General features: G+C 32.5%; 1 protein-coding gene across 1 annotated transcript; it reads right to left on the reverse strand.

The window, feature by feature from the left end:
* Window positions 1-17,209: 17,209 nt before the first annotated feature.
* LOC117114995 (D(1A) dopamine receptor-like) lies at window positions 17,210-20,864 on the reverse strand (the record flags this gene model as incomplete). Its single annotated transcript, XM_033258627.1, has 2 exons — window positions 20,814-20,864; window positions 17,210-18,166 (listed from the first exon to the last, which is right to left on the reverse strand). A coding segment is annotated over exon 2 (954 nt), but the record flags the coding sequence as incomplete, so codon positions are not given.
* Window positions 20,865-21,289: the final 425 nt, after the last annotated feature.

Below are 21,289 nucleotides of genomic sequence, written 5' to 3' on the forward strand. Positions count from 1 at the left end.
GTGTATAAGAGACAGGTGTGGGATCCAGGGCCTGCCTAAGGGCCACGGTGGGGTCGCCCCCGAATCCAGAGCAGTTTTTTTTGTGTTTAATGGGTCTATATAATGTTATAAAAGCAGTTATGTTTTGAAAAAAAAAATGTAATAAAAAGGTGGTAATATAATTATAATTAAATATTTTCTGAGAATTGGCATGTTTAAATCACACCGAAAAACATAAAAGAAAACCCTCATCGCATAATCAATATCAATATACTCAACACATTTATTATTATAAAACAAAAAAAGGCTATTCTTCTTCTTCTTCTTCTTCTTCTTCTTCCTCTTCCTATACTTCTTGTTCTACTACTTCTTCTTTACTCTTATTTCATACACTGAAAATAATAGTAGGCCTACTATTTCACTACATATATTCTACAAATATTGCCATTACTACTGACATTTTTTTAAATATAGGCCTATGGCGCATCCTGTACATGCACTTTAACTTTTACACCAAAAGCCTAGGCCAAGTAGTACGTCCTACTGTATTTAGGCCTAGGCCTACACTAGTTTGTTGTCGTCGGAGTATAATTCTGTCACTAAATGAACGAGGAGCGAACCTAGCTAGTCAACATCTAGGCTAGGCTAATTGATTTTGTAATCACCTTAAAGGACTATCTGTCGTTTTCTTCTTTGCAACAGCAAACGAAAAAAGTCAGTTATTCTACGTTATAATTCTTTATCACTAAAAAATAACAAACTCCGATTGACGCACTCCGTTCTGTTGTGTGTGTCTGCTGTTGAAAACAAACTTCATAGCCTAATTTTGTGACTGGCTATGATGACTGAGATGGACCATGTTGATTTATGAATAATATTTTGTTTGGAATGGAAAAAAGGAGATTCAATTTCCCAAAAGTGCTCCATCAGCACATAGTTTAGTGTGCGCTATGGACAGTGTGGCTATGGAATTTATTAACCACACAATCCACAATCAGGTGATTAAGTCGCAAAACTTTATCTGCATTGGTTGATTAAGTCGCAAAACTTTAGCTTCGTTTGGTGGCACCATTTACTCTAGGTAGACGGCGACCGGTTGGTACATTTCTTACAAACATTCAGCCAAAGGCCAGTGAAAGGTGAGACGGCAGCCGGGTTTTTATCGATGTTTGCCATCCTTATGTGAGCCATCGTAAAGTCATGGTTTGCTGGAGTTGCGTTCAATTTAAATCTCCGAACTTCTAGAGCTGAGATAGGCCTATTCTATGAATGTAGGCTTGTATCAATTTCTACAATTTAAAAACGGATGACCAAATAATGAATTAGTGCTAAATTTTGATATTTAATGCTGGGTAGGGCCTAATTTGAAAACAGATATTTCGTCCGAGTGGGACTTATTCAAAAATTCGAGGGGGTTCGCTAGAAAACAGGGGGGTTCGCCCGAACCATAAACCCCCACCCCGGCTACGGGCCTGTTATATATCATTTTTTTGAATTTAATACTCTCAACTGGAATAATTCAGAATAAATGGAAAATGGGTAATATTATTATTGGTTTTTATCTATAAAAAAGTTGTACTTCAGATCCTAATAAATTCTGTGCTATCTCGCACTTTGAATACCCCCTCCCCCCCAAAAAAAAGGGGGGCGGGGACATGGTGTTTGCTACATTTTTATAAATTTTCAAAAAGCCTTCTATGTACAGTAATTGATTGTCTATGGTATATATTAGCGGTATATGCAGCGGTACTTGAAATTATTATGATGTTATTATTGCCCTGCGTTAGAGCTGCAAATGAGTACAGACATTTTTTTCAAATGCGTTGCCGGTCTCATGCAAGGTTTTATTTATCTCGTATTCTTGTTTAATATTTATAAATAAATTAGTTGATTTAAAACAAAAACAAAAGTTTTTAAATTTAATAGATCATGTCTTCTCTATGCTGATATGATGATGTTTATTCTTCTTGCAGATTCACCTCGAGATATGCAGAGGATGCTAAACCTTCTAAATGAATACTGTAATTTGTGTGAACTTATATTCCGTTAAAAATGAGCTATGGTAATTAGGAATGATGAAATTGTTAAAGAGAATAAAATATATGGGTTTTAATGGAGTAAAAGTGGAAGTTTCTCCATATTATAGTTGCCTAGGTGTTAACATTAGTTTTTGGGAATCTTATCTGTCGTCATCAACACACTTGTTACCTAGGCAGAACGTGGTATCAAAAAGAAAAAAGTTTTGTAACGTTATTAACTATGTCAATGTAGATTTTAAAATGAAGCTTTTTGATGCCACGGTCGTACCTATTTTGTTGTATGGCTCAGAAGTTTTGGGTGTTGATGACAACAGTACATATTAAGTACCTCATACTATTTCTGCAAAAATGTGTTTGGTATACCAAAAAGAACATCATATGTTTAAAGCTAGACGAGAGGTTGGTCGTTATTTATATCTATTATGAAGACAAATGTTTTGTAATAATTTTTATTTTCGATGGACCAAATGAATTAATAAAGGTGTGTTCCCCGCACCGAACGAACGTAAAATTATGTTTATATTAAACAAAAACATCAGAAAGTAATTCCATTCACATTCGATAATTAAAAGGAGCTTAAATCAGGTCACAAGAAAAATTGTCGGGAAAATGATGTTAGGCTTTAATAACATTTCTGTAAAAACAGTATAAACAGGTCTACAAATACAAGATTTTTAGTGAATAAAATGGACAAGCATCACCTTAGAATTGGAATATATTCTTTGTCTATAATATTCATTATTATTATTAGCTTCCCATTGCTGATTAAACTAAGTTTTTTAAAAAAAATAAATGGGTATGGTCAAAGCAGATCGTATGAAAGTAAAAAGGCTATTGAGGACATAACGTTCGTATGGTTGCAGCAAAGAGTTAAATAATTCGAGTCGTTTTAGGTAGCTTTTTGCCTAAAAAGATTGCCACGGATTACTTATTTGGTAATGGTTTGGTTTATTTGGTAATGATTTGGTTTTGGTTTATATGACATAAAAAGGATTTTTATGTCATATCTATGTACTGATTTAGATGTCAATTTCATCAATCGGAAAACATTTTTATCATCATGGACGATTTAATTAGGTTCGGGGACCATCGGCTCAGAAATTACCTACACAAAAAAGTAAAATCTTTAATAGGCTGGCATCCTTAATGTCATTGTGTGCCTACTAACGTATGTTCGAATCTCTTTCCGTAGATTTATGAGAACATATCATGAGAATACATGGGAGGAACTTAACCGTCTGCTCTAGTTAATTTAAATTTTATAGTAATAATCGAATCAAACGATTGATAAAGAATTTTTGTTTTGCTTAAAAGTGTAATCGTGATACATTTTCTGTCTGAACAGCTCAGCTTTAAAAAGAAAATGTCAGAAAATTCATGCTATCTCAGAAATTGATCCAAAGATCATGGTATTAGAAAGCAAGCTTTACAACAGTACTCTTATTACGTAAATTATACAGATACACTGTGTGCTAAAAAAATACTTTAAAAATTCAATGAAATATATTGAATAGTTGATTTAAAAAGATTAAATAAGTTATTAAGTTCCAACCAGAGACGAATCGAAAAAAAATTGCTGATTTACAGACGTTTTTCAACAAAAATCCTTATAAATAATACAGCAAAATATATTATTTAACTGTTTTTTTTTGTAATTTTAAATTAATACCGTACTTAAATATACAAATTAAACTGTTTCAGCTTATGAAAGAAGTGTAACTTAACAGCTCAAAGACAAGTACCGTAGATGACAAGTAGACGGAAGAGGAAACGTATACTTGCGAAAACAAAACAATTTCAATAGGCCACTTTCCTGTTCTAGTCACCTCATTGAACGCTTCAGCAATGATTTTAATACATCTTTATGACACTTATCAACTCCCTTCTTCGTTAGCCTCAGTGTAATGTCTCTGAAATACTCTATTAAATTTTGACTTGATCTTTTTTATTAACAATTATTTCCTCATTAACTCTAATGACGAAAATTTTACTATAGTGTTTCTGTAGATTTCTCACTACATCAAACATTTTACCTTGTTTTCCAACTTCACATCTATTTAGTTTCCTTATATCCAGTCCCGTAGCCAAATGGGGCAGACAGAAGTGTGGGGGGGGGGGGGGGGTTGCATACCCCTGGTAAAATTAACCCCCTAAAAATCAAAGTGAGGATTAAGTATGGAAAAATAACAAGGAATGAACATTAAAAATTTATTTCTTGGCATTTATGTAAGCCCTATATGCCAACAACTAAATACATATTAACACTCACGAGTGACCATTATTCTGGCCCCAAACAGACTAGACTAGGAAATAACCAGAATGTTGTCTGGAGAGAGTTTTTATTTCCAGGAGTTATTAAGTCAACTGCTTTCTATGGTATTCGTGATATGTTTTAAGCTGTAGATATTTCAGGCATATCTAATGTATTCTATATTGCAATCCTCAATATTTGGCCTGGATAATCTCGGAATCGTGCTAATTCATTCATATCCTTCTAGGATATGCTGTTTGCACAAATATCAGTCTTTAAAACTTTCAAAAGAAACGCTTATTAAATTTAATAATTTCATTAAATTTCCTAAAAGATTCTATTAATATTTTCAAAATAAAAAAAAATAATTATTGTGTATTAAAATAAGACGATTATGAAACCATTTGAAACTTTCTGGAGTGCAATTTTCATGAATATAGAGTTGCTTCATCCTTATTTTATACTCAATCCTAAACTTGATGCATGGTGAGGTGGGTGTTGACACGCCTGGTACTCACCTGGTACTCACCTAGATCACCCTCCAAATGCACACAAACCTATTTCACCTAATTATGAATTGAACGACATGATGTCAATTTTAAAATTTAGAATAAATATTTTGAGTCTGAGAATGAAATTTATGGGAATATTCTGTTACATCATTGATTCTTTTTTGCCTCAGTTCCAATCATTGTGAATGTGCTATTCTCTCCTATTTGATGTATTTATGTATTTAAGACTGAACGTCAGCAACACTGTCAAAATAAGACACTTTTGAAAAAAAGACTAAGAGTTTTATAAATTCAGTCCCAACTGTGGTGGGACTGAGATCATGGGTGTGGCCTTTCTAAAACCTGCCCCCACCTCTTTGAAATGTTAATATCTTCTCTAAACCCCTGATCAAAAAGTCTAGCTAATTGTTCTTTTTCTTTTTAGGATAATTTTTAAATATTGCAATTTAAATTTTGCTTTTACTACCCCATGAGCAGTCATTGTACAGATTTCATGGGGATATCTAGAATGTGTGTTTTTTTATCTTGGGTAAATATAAAAAAACATATTTTGATTTCTTTTTACATAAAGAAAACTGTTGCACTGATTATTCACCATAAAAAGCATAGACCATTGTACAACAATGATGTGTTTCTTTTGAAAAGTTTAGTCATGAATTTGTATAATAGTGTTTATTTAAAAGTTGGGTTTTAATTCCCAATTTCTTATTCAAACGCAATTGAAATAGTTGAACCATTTATACTAAAACCCCGTTCCGCAACCTTTTTAGCCCACGACCCAAATTATATGTCAAGCACTCTTACGCGAACCATCGAGCCCGAAGTGATTAAAACGAGGGATAGCGGGAAGAACCACCCAATTGATTCTTTAGTGGATTGATTAAAAGATATTATTACCCACAAAATCACTATGTAAAAGCCATAGAAATAAAAATATAACTTTGAATTACTCATAAACGCAAGTTATCAAATTTTTAAATAAGTTAAAAATTTTAAAAAGTTAATGATTAACAGACATTTTTTATTATAAATTCCTAGTGCTGCCAGATTTATTGGTTATGCGAAGACAGATAGTCCTACATTAATTTAAAAAAATGTTTTCTCAATATAATTTGAAGCTAAAAGCCTAACACATTGAAATGAACAAAACTAAGACATTAAAGTTGTCATACCTGAAGTACAAATGTTTTAAGAGTATTATTTTAAACATGAAACTGTGATAACGCACCCATAAAAAAGTATTGAAGCACTTGTCACAATTTAATTGCACTTTCGTTTACTGTAATTTGATTTCGTTTATCTTCGTTCGTGTTAAGTAAAGTTTTTACGATCTGAAGAGATTATGCTACCCAAACACTGGGTCACGACCCATAGGTTGCAAACCGTTGTACTAAAATGAGGTGGATGACAATGGAGGAGTATGGCGCATATAGCTGGGAGTGGGAAAAGATGGGATAGACAACATTTTTGCATTTAATTTAGATGGTTGTTACAAGACGAGACGTATCGTAAAACCAGGTAGAACCAGCTCATGTTGTACTAAATGTGTTTGGCTGCGTATCATATTGTATCATGTAATTTATTTTGCTTTTAATGTAAATCAACGAATCAGGATTGCTAAAATAAATGTTATACATAAAACAGTTAAGAGGCTCTCCACACTCAAAATACTAGCTTTGAAATTCAGTAAAGGTCAAATTTTAAAAGAAAATTAAAATGTTATCACAAATATAGTATTTGTTATGCCAGTATTTAGGGAAACCTATTCGAGATTTTGGGCCTGTGTATGAGATACGTTCTTGACCTGTATTTGTTCTCTATTTTGAAATATACAAACTATCGTGGTTTGTAGTATGATGATTATGTACAGTTTTAGTAGCTCTAAATAATTCATTAAAAATAATTTGTATATTTTTTCTTAAGTAATTATTGCAATATTTGTTTTCCAAAAAATCAACAATATAATGTTAATTGTTTTTGATGAAGTAAAAGAGGCATTAAGAGGTGCAGAAAATGTTTTTATGCAAAGCCCTAAATGCTTTCTTTTAAAATTTCAGTAGTCTGTGTAGATTAGTAAGAATCAACGATCTGTAAATTGTAATTCTGGGGTGGATGCAGGATTTGGCAGTAGGGGAAGCATGAGAGTCAACACCACCTCAGCCCCACCATGGTTAGGGATAAGGTGAGAAAAGTTATGCCCGGAAATTGAACTCTCATACTGCCTTCACCCCCTCCCCCTCCTGCATCCATCCGCCCCTTTATTTGGTATATTGGAACGTAGAATAAAGAGGTTTTGTCAATCTTTTTAGCAATGTTACCAATATTGTGAACAAAGTTTTTTTTTTGTCTTTTTAGGGTTTACCCCACTTTAATTTCTTCTCACATTTCGTCATTACATAATTTCCAATTTATAGGTTTTATGTGTACTGTGAAATATTACAGAGTATTTACAGAGATAAAAATCACTTTTCTTTAAAAGGGGTCAGTCCATCGTGATGGCTAACTATTATTTCTTTATGGTTATTTTCATAGTAATGTAAGACTTTTAACATATGTTTTCAATGCGTTACTTTTATATGTATATTTTTCCCATTTTCCCGATTATGTTCTACTAACCTCTTTTAATATAAATAATATACATACATACATACATACATTGTACTCGCATACATGACAGGATGACAAGTAGCTTACAATAATCAAATATTAATCGGAAATCCTAGGCATATGTCAACATACCTCCATACATCAACACTCACGTTAATATTCACATACACATACCTATGGGCTATACCTATATATGGAATACCCACACTTACACAATAAGCATATTAGCCCTATAAATGAAGAAGTTATCTATATACACATAACTCCATAATGCCATTTTAATTTTTCTTTTTTACATTTTAAATTTTATTTAATAACTTTCTGTTAAAATACTCTACTGAAAATAAGGTGGCAGTGGAATTAAGCTTCCATTTACAAATGTGTTCGAGCTTTGTATATACAGAATGCTCTAAGACTACATATATCATCTAAAAATCTGTTGCCTGTACCTAGTACAATGTTATAAAAGGACACTGGTGTTTTTAATTTAAATTTATAATAAATAATATTCCACATTACTCTTGCTTCTTTACATAAAAAAATGTAATTCATCATCCAGTACATTGCATTCAATACACCGATTATCATTAACAATCTTATATTTAAATAATAATTTTCTTGTAGGTACAATCATGTGAAGTAACTTAAAGTTCAATTACATTATCCTTATTATTTTTGGGTTTACTGCGCCAGATGTGTATCCATTCTCTGTTTTCAGTCTCCAGCAAAATTTCCCATTTCCGTTGGGTTTGAACAGGAGGCTTCGCAGTACTCTTTAGTAACAAACAATAAATTTGATGAGAACAAAGTTTAAATAACAATAGATGTATACTCCAAGAAATTTTGTAATATCTGTTTCTTCAATATTCGTTTGATAAAAAGATAAATTACATAGAAAGCTTATACGGTTTATTTCTACTTCTAAAAAAATATATACTTGTTTTATTTTTTACTATTAACATTTAGTTTACTGACTTTAAGCCATTTAGATAATTTTGAAAGTTCACTTTTCATAATATTGTACGTTTGGCGTATGCCTTTGTTATTATAGAACACACTGGTATCGTCAGCAAGTATTACCACTTTTAATGATTTACTAACATAATTATTAGGAAAATCATTGATATAATAGTTGGAATAACATAACGTTTGGACATCGCGCGAAAATGAGGTGACATGGTTATTATTGTATCGTAGTGGAATTGTGTCTCAGGGCAAAAATAGTTTCTATGTGCATTATCATTATGAGAACGTCATGCATCTTGTGACATTACTCGTGATACCGATTCTTGAAACTTATACGTCCTTGTGGATACTTTGGGTTCCTTGTCTCTTTGCCAATTATAACCTTCAATTGAACTTCTTCAAAAGGTACTTTTTTTTTTAAAAAAAGCTTAGTTTATCGAAATCAATGGCAACAATGATAATAATTTTTTTTCCTGATAACCATTCCAAACGTCCCGCTCATGTCATGATCCTCTTTTCAGATCAGCACTTGTTGAATGGTGCTTCTACCCTTACTGTATGCAACTTGTGAGAGAGGAAATTTCTTTCTGAGTTTAAATCCTATTTATTAGACATAGGCCTATAGCAGATACTTCACGTAAAGTACATAGTTGAACGACTGGTCTAAAAATTTTTAACAGCTCTCTTTTTTTCATAGTTTATGTAAAAGGGATAATGATGTCTTGTCTAATTTCACTTGCCACTCTCTTTTTCGGTTTATCTTATTGCACGCTTCCGTAACATTTAAACACTTCTGTACTGTACTTATCCCTTCAGTGGAGACTTCATCACACCCAATGTCATTTATTATAATACTCTTATTACATATGGATCTTTATATGCAAATCTAGAATTTCTGAACGAGTGTGGCGCGCTAATTGCTTTATGAACATGGGTAAACACCCCGTAGACAATGTCTTAGGAGCGTACATATGAATTCATCCAACCCAGAGCTATTTTTATTTTCATCTCGCAACTACTTTCATTTATTTTTCCTTCCTTGTTGAACTTAGTTAAATGTCTCTGAAACACTCCATTACAATTTCGATTTGATTTTTTTAGTAACAATTATTTCCTCTCCATCTCTAATGATCATTTTACCATGCCATTTTTGCAGATTTCTCACTTCTTTAAACATGTTATCATGTTTATCTTTTTATAATTTTTCTAATCCTTCAATATCTTAAATTAAATTCTGTTCTTTCACTACAAGTTTTATTGTAGGAATTCCTTTGAGTAACATATCTCTGAGTATGCAAACCTTCTTTCCTGTTATCTTTATTCGTACATACAGTACATTGGTATCTTCTTTTAGTTTCATTTGCCAATCAGACTTTTCTTTGACATAATTATTGATAATCATTGGGGGGGGGGGGGGGGGGGGGGGGGGGACGGATTTAAAATCCTTACATCCCAGACATACATTTCTCAAAAACCGATCAATGAAATTTTAAAAAATAGTTTAGTGTGTTCCAAAGAAGAAATGAATATTTTTTTTAGACGATCCGATGTACATTTAAAGAAAAACGTCCCAGACCAGATATCTCAAAAATGATCAACTGATCTAAATTAAACTTTCTTTCTGGAAAAGTTAGCTGACTACATTTTTAAACGACCTAGATTTGGATGTGGATTAGGGGGTCATTTAAAGTATGAACGTCCCAGACCTATATTATCTCAAAACATAACAATTGATCTGAATGAAACTTTGTAGAATTGTTTGTCATGTTCCAAGGAAGGAATTATTTAATTTTGGTGACGATCCGGAGCAGGATGGGAATATGAGGATTATTTAAAGGGAAATATAAAATAAAATGATAAATGCAAAAACTTTCTGTAATGGTTCGTCATGGCCAATGCAAAAAGTATGCCAATTTGGTGACAATAACGCATTCGTGGTCTAATTGGTTATGACGTTTGCTTTTTCGCTTTGTCAAGAGTTTAAATCAGGGTCGAGGTTGATATTCTGTTTTCATTCTTAAAATATTTTGTTTTCAAAAGGAAAAGATGCGTGACAATTTTATGCAGGAAAGAATGATAATGTAGGTGGAGCTATAAACTATTGGAGTGTGCTCAAGTTATTTTTATTATTATTAATATGTTTTCGGCAAAGCAGAACCAGAGTCGCTTTCACTTTTGTTTTTACATTAAATGCGATAATAATAATAATAATAATAATAATAATAATAATAATAATAATAATAATAATAACAATAACAATAACAATAATAATAATAATAATAATAATAATAATAATAATAATAATAATAATAATAATAATAATAATAATAATAAAAATATGTCGTTCTTATATAGCGCTTCACATTACTACCCCGGTCATTGGATCAAACACATATGAAACACATTGAAACACCAAATTAAATTAGTAAATGAAATTATATTAGCATTCCATAAATTGCAGCTAGTAATCAGCGCAGGTTGTGTTGAAACCTATCAGGTACCCACTTGTACTCCTGGGTGGAGAGAGGCAACCGTAGATAAAGTGCCTTGCCCAAGGACACAAGCGATGACTTGGTCAGGCTTTAATGCATGCATAAATTACGATCTGTTTCACTGTAGATGTCGTTCTTAATTAGAATTCACCCATTGCTATTTTAAACTTGCAATGGCGCCCCATACTGTATTATATAATATGTAAATAAGTATAAATGAAAATTAAGAACGAATGAATATCACCAAATTGTCACGGTCTTTTTTAAAAATTATTATTTAAAATGATATTAAAAATAATCATGTCTGTGATGTATAGGCCTATTAACTAACTAGAGCAGTCAGACCATTTAGTGTATACCTCCGCCCTCTGCCTGGATACCGAAATAAAAATTTAAAAACCCTCAACATTTGACTGTTTGTTCACCTTCAACATTTGTTAATCTCTTTATTACCCACCACTCCACTTAGGCCCGTAGCCAGGTTCTTCCAAGGGGGGTTTTCTGGGCGTGAGGTCCATGGTCGAATCCCCGGTGGGGTCGGCGAAACCCCCAAAGCAAGGAGATTTTTTATGCTTTATGGGTTTAAATAATGCTATAAAAGCAGATATGTTTGAAAAGGTCTTTGTCTGGGTGGGTGTTGCAGTGCATTAGTTGGGTTGGAGGACTTATTTGGAAAATTTGAAGAGTATGGTTCGCCAGAAAATGGGGGGGGGGGTTTGCTAGAAAAGGAAGTTCTCCCAAACCATAAACCCCCCCTGGATACGGGCCTGCCACTAATTTTTATATTGGTTCATTCATCACCTCTGTTATGGAGCTTTTTCTCACCATCAAAATCGGTATTTTCTGTTGTTTACCAACATTTTTACGTAGGCCTAGAACAGTTAAAAATGATAGGTGCCTACATTCAACAAGTATTTGGGGACGTACTGAGTATTCGGTACGATAACACGTCAGGTAGGGCGAAATATCACTCCTATGATATTTTCCTGACGCAAACTCACAACATTGTAATTTTTACCTTTTCCTGGGTTAATTTGTTCTTACTTGTATAAGAATACTTTATAATTTTTTTTTTTATTACATTACATTTATTTACCTTGCTCAGCGTCTCCGATGCGTTTGATGCTGTCGTGAAGTAATAAAATAAAAATAATAAAAATAAGTGAAACCATGTAATTTGTATTGTCAGGGACGTCTGGTGTATCCAAAGAATACGACAAGGGGTAAAGCCATGTTTGTTTATTTAAAACTTCTCATTAATTCAATATTTGATAAAGTGCAATTCCCAGCCATAGATTGGCGACAAGCATAATACTAATATATGATGATATGATATTCCATTATAATCGTATCAAGCTACAATTATAACAGAATATCATCAAATGATAACTAAAAGGAAAATGTCCACGAATTTCCTGATAAAAATAAATCTTGGTTTATTTCTTATAAATTTGTGTTATTTATACTATCCTGTTATTCATGATTTGAATTACATTTTCCCCCTTTTTTTTTGTTAATTTGTTCTTACTTTTATAAGAATACATTATAATTAACAATTTTAATTACCTTGCTTTACGTCCCAGATGCGTTTGTTGATGTCACAAGGAAGTAATACAGTAAAATGAACAAGGATAAACTACCCCTCAATGTTGTTCTTTTGCAAGTATATAGGAAAGTAGGGCCTACCGTGTACTGTACTCACAAAACGGATCAAGATAACAAACAACATTTTCTTTTCTATGAGGTCTATAACGCAATGTCTGCCGTAATAAAATACATTTTATTTTCTGTTGCACTGGTTATACAATAAAATAAGAAAACATACATATACAGGATATTGTGCGGTCATGTGCTTCTTTTGAAAAGGTTTATTCGTTTAGAGCTCCCCGTGCACCCCGAGATAACTCTGCATGGGTTCCGCAAGTTTTTTTAGTTACACAGCTAGGACGAATAGAAAATATGGATGACCCCTCCACCCACCCCACTAACTAGCAGAAGTCACGTAAACTCTCACTGTGTGTTTCAAGTCGGGCTTTAGCTAGTAGTCGTAGTAACTAGTTTTCTATAATATAATACAACTAGATTTACTATAATATTCAACCTGTATAATTAGTAATATTTAGGTGATTCTTAAACATCTTTACAATGAATCATAAGAACTTCCATATACAGTACTATTTTCGTGATGATTGGTGAGGCTATAGACATATAGCTCACATCCACTTTCTGGTTTCCACATAATTTCGTGACTTAATTTGACTATTAAAAGCCTATTCGAATAAAACCCAATGTATTCTATTATTTGGTTATTTTTGGTATGAAACTAAAACGTTTTATCAACCTTTACGGCACTAGTCTTTTTACCACAGTTCTGTGAATTCATTATTTCTGTGACAGTCTTTTGAAGTGTGTAAAGCTTCATTTTATCCCATACATAGTCAAAATATTGGGGGGGATGATACAATGGACCATCCCCCCTTGTCAAATATTGGTGGGATATATCCCCCATCCCCGGGATCTACGCCTATGTGCGTATCATATTGTATCATGTAATTTATTTTGCTATTAATGTAAATCAACGAATCAGGATTGCTAAAATAAATGTTATACATAAAACAGTTAAGAGGCTCTCCACATTTAAAATACTAGCTTTGAAATTCAGTAAAGGTCAAATTTTAAAAGAAAATTAAAATGTTATCACAAATATAGTATTTGTTAAGCCAGTATTTAGGGAAAGCTATTCGAGATTTTGGGCCTGTGTATAAGGTAAGTTCTTGACCTGTATTTGTTCTCTATTTTGAAATATACAAACTATCGTGGTATCTAGTATGATGATTATGTACTGCTTTAGTAGTTCTATATAATTCATTAAAAATTATTTGTATATTTCTTCTTAAGTAATTATTGCAATATTTGTTTTAAAAAAAATCAACAATATAATGTTAATTGTTTTTGATGAAGTAAAAAGAGGCATTAAGAGGTGCAGAAAATGTTTTTTTATGCAAAGCCCTCAATGCTTTCTTTTTAAATGTCAGTAGTCTGTGTAGATTAGTAAGAATCAACGATCTGTGAATTGTAATTCTGGGGTGGATGCAGGATTTGGCAGTAGGGGAGCATGAGAGTCAACACTACCTCAGCCCCACCATGGCTAGAGATAAGGTGAGAAACGTTATGCCCGGAAATTGAACTCTCATATGATACAATATGATACGCACATAGGCGTAGATCCCGGGGATGGGGGATATATCCCCCCAATATTTGACAAGGGGGATGGTCCATTGTATCATCCCTCCAATATTTTGACTATGTATGGGATAAAATGGAGCTTTACACACTTCAAAAGACTGTCACAGAAATAATGAATTCACAGAACTGTGGTAAAAAGACTAGTGCCGTAGAGGTTAATAAAACGTTTCAGTTTCATACCAAAAATAACCAAATAATAGAATACATTGGGTTTTATTCGAATAGGCTTTTAATAGTCAAATTAAGTCACGAAATTATGTGGAAACCAGAAAGTGGATGTGAGCTATATGTCTATGGCCTCACCAATCATCACGAAAATAGTACTGTATATGGAAGTTCTTATGATTCATTGTAAAGATGTTTAAGAATTACCTAAATATTACTAATTATACATTTTATTGTTCATAATGCATCCATCCGCCCCTGTATTTAGTATATTGGAACGTAGAATGAAGCGGTTTTGTCAATCTTTTTAGCAATGTTACCAATATTGTGAACAATTAATAGGTTTTATGTGTACTGTGAAATATTTACAGAGTATTTACAGAGATAAAAATCACTTTTCTTTAAAAGGGATCAGTCCATCGTGATGGCTATTATTTCTTTATGGTTATTTTCATAGTAAGTAAGACTTTTAACATATGTTTTCAATGGTTCCTTTTATATGTATATTTTTCCCATTTTCCCGATTATGTTCTACTAACCTCTTTTAATATAAATAATATACATACATACATACATATACATTGTACTCGCATACATGGCAGGATGACGAGTAGCTTACATTAATCAAATATTAATCAGAAATCCTAGGCATATGTCAACATACCTCCATAAATACTCATGTAAATTTTCACATACACATACTTATGGGCTATACCTATACCATATGTTCAATACCCACACTTACACAATAAGCAAATTAGCCCTATAAATGAAGTTATCTATATACACATAACTCCATAATGCCATTTTAATTTTTTTTTATTTTTAATTTTATTTAATAACTTTCTGTTAAAATACTCTACTGAAAATAAGGTGGCAGTGGAATTAAGCTTCCATTTACCAATGTGTTTTAACGTTCGTGCCTTGTATATACAGAATGCTCTAAGACTACAGATATCATCTAAAAACATGTTGCCTGTACCTAGTACAATGTTATGAAAGGACACTGGTGTTTTTAATTTAAATCTATAATTAATAAAATTCCACATTACTCTTGCTTCTTTACATTAAAAAAATAATGTAATTCATCATCCAGTACATTGTATTCAATACACCGATTATCATTAACAATCTTATATTTAAATAATAATTTTCTTGTAGGTACAATCATGTGAAGTAACTTAAAGTTCAATTGCCTAATTACATTATCTTATCATTTTTGAGTTTACTGCGCCAAGTGTGTATCCAATTCAGTCTCCATCAAAATTTCCCATTTCCGTTGGTTTTGAACAGGAGGCTTCGCAGTACTCTTTAGTAACAAACAATAAATTTGATGTGAACAAAGCTTAAATGACAATAGATGTATACTCCAAGAAACTTTGTAATATCTGTTTCTTCAATATTCGTTTGATAAAAAGATAAATTACATAATGAAGGATTATACGGTTTATTTCTACTTCTAAAAAAATATATATTTGTTTATTTCTTTTACTATTAACAGTTAGTTTATTGACTTTAAGCCATTTAGATCAATTTGAAAGTTCACTTTTCATAATATTGTACGTTTGGCGTATGCCTTTGTTACTATAGAACACACTGGTATCGTCAGCAAGCATTACCACTTTTAATAATTTACTAACATAATTATTAGGAAAATCATTGACATAATAGTTGGAATAACATAACGTCTGGACATCGCGCGAAAATGAGGTGACATGGTTATTATTGTATCGTAGTGGAATTGTGTCTCAGGGCAAAAATAGTTTCTATGTGCATTATCATTATAGAACGTCATGCATCTTGTGACATTACTCGTGATACCGATTCTTGAAACTTATACGTCCTTGTGGATACTTTGTGTTCCTTGTCTCTTTGCCAATTATAACCTTCAATTGAACTTCTTCAAAAGGTATTTTTCTTAAAAAAAGCTTAGTTTATCGGAATCAATGGCAACAATGGTAATACTTTTTTTCCTGATAACCGTTCCAAACGTCCCGCTCATGTCATGATCCTCTTTTCAGATCAGCACTTGTTGAATGGTGCTTTTACCCTTACTGTATGCAACTTGTGAGAGAGGAAATTTCTTTCTGAGTTTACATCCTATTTATCAGACATAGGCCTATAGCTAATACTTCACGTAAAGTACATAGTTGAACGACTGGTCTAAAGATTTTTGACAGCTCTCTTTTTTTCATAGTTTCTGTAAAAAGGATAATGATGTCTTGTCTAATTTCACTTGGCACTCTCTTGTTCGGTTTATCTTATTGCACGCTTCTGTAACATTTAAACACCTATGTACTGTACTTATCCCTTCAGCGGAGAATTCATCACACCCAATGTCATTTATTGTAAGACTCTTATTACATATGGATCTTTATATGCCAATCTAGAATTTCTGAACGAGTGTGGCGCGCTAATTGCTTTATGAACATGGGTAAACACCCCGACGACAATGTCTTCTTTAGGAGCATACATATAAATTTATCAAACCCAGAGCTATTTTTATTTTCATCTCGCAACTACTTACATCTATTTTCCCTTCCTTGTTGAACTTAGTTAAATGTCTCTGAAACACTCCATTACAATTTTGATTTGATTTTTTTAGTAACAATTATTTCCTCTCCATTTCTAATGATCAATTTACCATGCCATTTTTGCAGATTTCTCAGTACTTTAAACATCTTATCATATTTATCTTTAAGTTTTTCCAATCCTTCAATATCTTTAGTTAAATTCTGTTTACAAGTTTTAATGTAGGAATTCCTTTGAGTAATATATCTCTGTGAGTATTCAACCCTTCTTGCCTGTTATCTTTATTCGTAATACATTGGTATCTTCTTTTAGTTTCATTTGCTAATCAGACTTTTCTTTGACATAATTATTGATAATCAATTATCATTATATATATATATATATATATATACATATATATATATATATATATGTATTGAATTTAAATGCATATACAAACGGGTTAGCAACTAGACCCCATACGAACGATATGTGTGTCGCTTGTCTTAAAGGATGTCTGTCGTAATCAAAACAGTCGCACAGAATATAAACGACATACAATATTAAAAGTGGTGAGATGCTGATAGCAAACACGAGCGTAGTAACTGCCATAGTTATTATGAAATTAGTTTGATTCTTACTATAGTGAGTAAATTTTTGTTTCGGATTTTCTACTTTGAAGTCCTTGTCCCCTGTTTCGTTGTCATCTGAGCGGTCGGTCTGTGCAGAGCTAGAATTATTGCGCAAATGTTTTCGTACCTCAGGACGTTTCTGCATCGTGACGTAAACACGACGGTAGCAAAATGTCATAACAACAACGGGAATTATATAATTCAATAGGAAAATCGAGCCACCGGAGATTACCCGCACGGTTTCGCTGCTGTAACAAAACCTGCAATTACCTGGACTTAAAGTATCAGGGACAAAATGAATGGCCAACTGAAATATTACAAGTATGGCGACTAACCACGGAACACACAGCTTAAAGACCGTTTTAGTCTTTCTTTTTTCTCTTATCCAATACTTCAATGGATGCACAACTGCGATGTACCTCTCTACAGATATATAGACAAGATTGAAGATTGAGGCCGATGCAAATACCCAGAACACAGTTCTGCATTTGCAATAAACAATGCCATTTTCACCGTCAGGTACACGATAGTTGTAGAAAATGAGGTACAGGCAGCATCCCATCAAATCAATACATGCCTGTTGGAATACTAAGAGATAAGTGAAGCACTTTTTATAAGTTTTGCAGTTGATAAACACAATGATCACGGTTAAGTTGGCAAAGATTCCAATGATGACCAAGATGTAACGTGATGCAGAGAGAACAAGTTCAACAGAATCTGATGTTTGGTCCAAAGTAATGTTTGAGTTTTCACAAGTAGGCATTATCTAAAAAAAAAAACCCGATAGTGATTTAATAAGTTAAATAAACTATTTAAACTTACAAATTTTATGTAAAAATACAAAGTTAGAAGACAATAACAGTCAAAATATTTTGACATCTCAAAGGGAAATATGAAAATTATTCATACGTTTTTGACATAAACATACCGATATATTTTTTGTCGGTGTCATTAATAACACCATCGCCAAACGGCCATGCTCTTTATATTTATTGAGGCACTGAAAAATGTATGCCAATTTGGTGACAATAACGCATTCGTTGTCTAATTGGTTATTGCGTTTGCTTTGTTCGTTTTGTCAAGAGTTTAAATCAGGGTCGAGGTTAATATTATGTTTTCATTCTTAAAATATTTTGTTTTCTAAAGGAAAAGATGCGTGAAAATTTTATGCAGGGAAGAATTATGATGTAGTCGGAGCTATAAACTATCGAAGTGTGCTCAAGTTATTTTTATTTTTATTAATATGTTTTCGACAAAGCAGAACCAGAGTCGATTTCACTTTTGTTTTTACATTGAAAGCGATACTCCCTACTCGAATCCCTTGGAAATAACGCGGTATAAATTATGATGGATAGATAGTTAATGCATAGATAGATAGATGGATAGCCAGATAGACAGTGGTGTAATTAGGTTCCGAGGGACTCTGGTTCGAGGGTACCGTTGGGGCCCTTGACACATATAAATCCAGACTAAAGCCATCTCCTGTCTAACTACGTGGGCGCGAACTTATTTATGAAATCGAGTATTGTACAATTTTTAATTTTTACTGAAGTATTCCATAGTGCTATACCCCGACGGGCGCTTCGGGGCAGGAACATTAATTACTAATGCATTATTATATAGTTTATACATCGTACTTTCAATATATATATATATATATATGTATATATATAATATATATATATATAATATAAAATATATATGTATATAAATAATATATATATATATAAATAATATATATTATTAATATATATATAAATTGTCTCTAATTTAACTTTGTCCCTGTACCCTGACCGAGAACCTTTATGGCCAATTGATTCCAGCTTGGAATCACTACTTCACTTTAATCTGCATTAATCTGTGTAACTTGTGTACGCACCTGGAGTGAGAATCATGCATTCAGGTCAAATCTCAAGCTATATATGTGAAATCTCGTACTTTTTCCAATAAATCACAATAAAAATTACATTTTCATGTGTGAAAGTCTGCTTTAATTATTTAGTGTGTTCTCTAAAATGGCTTAGATTGCACGAACAAAAATTAGTGTCAGTTATTATTTCATTATTGCATCATAATTAATGTCGGCTTATTAAAGGTTCCCGGGCTAAGCTACAGCAAAATCAGCGGTAAAGTCGTTTAATTAGAGAAAAGACAATTTGGCTGACCATGTTTGTTGATCAGGCCAAGAAGTTGATTTATGACTTGGTCAGGCTTTAATGCATGCATAAATTTCGATCTGTTTCACTGTAGATGTCATTCCGATTAGAATTCCCCCATTGCTATTTAAAACTTGCAATGGCGTCCCATACTGTATTATATAATATGAAAATAAGTATAAACGAAAATTAAGAACGAATGAATATCACCAAATTGTCACGGTCTTTTTAAAAATTATTATTTAGAATGATATTAAAAATAATCATGTCTGTGATGTATAGGCCTATTAGCTAACTAGCAGTCAGACCATTTAGTGCATACCTCCGCCCTCTGCCTGGGTACCGAAATAATAATGTAAAAACAAAAATTAGTGTCAGTTATTATTTCATTATTGCATCATAATTAATGTCGGCTTATTAAAGGTTCCCGGGCATGGTACAGGGACAAAAGCTACAGCAAAATCAACGGTAAAGTAGTTAAATTAGAGAACAGACAATTTGGCTGACGATGTTTGTTGATCAGGCCAAGAAGTTGATTTGATGACTTGGTCAGGCCTTAATGCATGCATAAATTACGATCTGTTTCACTGTAGATGTCATTCCGATTAGAATTCACCCATTGCTATTTTAAACTTGCAATGGCGTCTCGTACTGTATTATATAATATGTAAATAAGTATAAACGAAAATTAAGAACGAATGAATATCACCAAATTGTCACGGTCTTTTTAAAAATTATTATTTAGAATGATATTAAAAATAATCATGTCTGTGATGTATAGGCCTATTAACTAACTAGAGCAGTCAGACCATTTAGTGCATACCTCCGCCCTCTGCCTGGGTACCGGAATAATAATGTAAAAACCCTCAAAATTTGACTTTTTGTGACCTTGACCCTACACCTTCAACATTTGTTAATCTCTTTATTAACCACCACTCCACTAATTTTTTTGTTTGTTCATTCATCACCTCTGTTAAGGAGCTTTTTCTCACCATCAAATAAATCGGTATTTTCTGTTGTTTACCAACATTTTTACGTAGGCCTAGAACAGTTAAAAATTATAGGTGCATACATTCAACAAGTATTTGGGGAGGTACTGAGTATTCGGTACGATAACACGTCAGGTAGTGCGAAACATCACTCCTATGATATTTTCCTGACGCAAACTCGCATCACAACATTGTCATTTTTACCTTTTCCTGAGTTAATTTGTTCTTACTTGTATAAGAATACTTTATAGACATTACATTTATTTACCTTGCTCAGCGTCTCCGATGTGTTTGATGCTGTCGTGAAGTAATAAAATAAAAATAATAAAAATAAGTGAAACCATCTAATTTGTTTTGTCTGGGACGTCCGGTGTATCCAAAGAAAACGACAAGGGGTAAAGACATTTTTGATTATTTAAAACTTCTGATGAATTTAATATTTCATAAAAAAAAATGCAGTTCCCAGCCATAGATTGGCGACAAGCATGATAATACTAATATTTGATGATATTCCGTTATGATCGTATCAAGCATACGATTATAACGGAATATCACCAAATGATAACTAAATGGAAAATGTCGGCGAATTTCCTGATAAAATCTTGGTTTATTTCTTATAAATTTGTGTTATTTATACTATCCTGTTATTCATGATTTGAATTACAACATTTTCTTTTTTTGTTAATTTGTTCTTACTTTTATAAGAATACATTATAATTAACAATTTTAATTACCTTGCTTTAC

Source organism: Anneissia japonica, unplaced genomic scaffold, assembly GCF_011630105.1.
Source record: "Anneissia japonica isolate Jap-2015-1 unplaced genomic scaffold, ASM1163010v1 scaffold119_len492752_cov174, whole genome shotgun sequence".
Taxonomy (NCBI): domain Eukaryota; kingdom Metazoa; phylum Echinodermata; class Crinoidea; order Comatulida; family Comatulidae; genus Anneissia; species Anneissia japonica.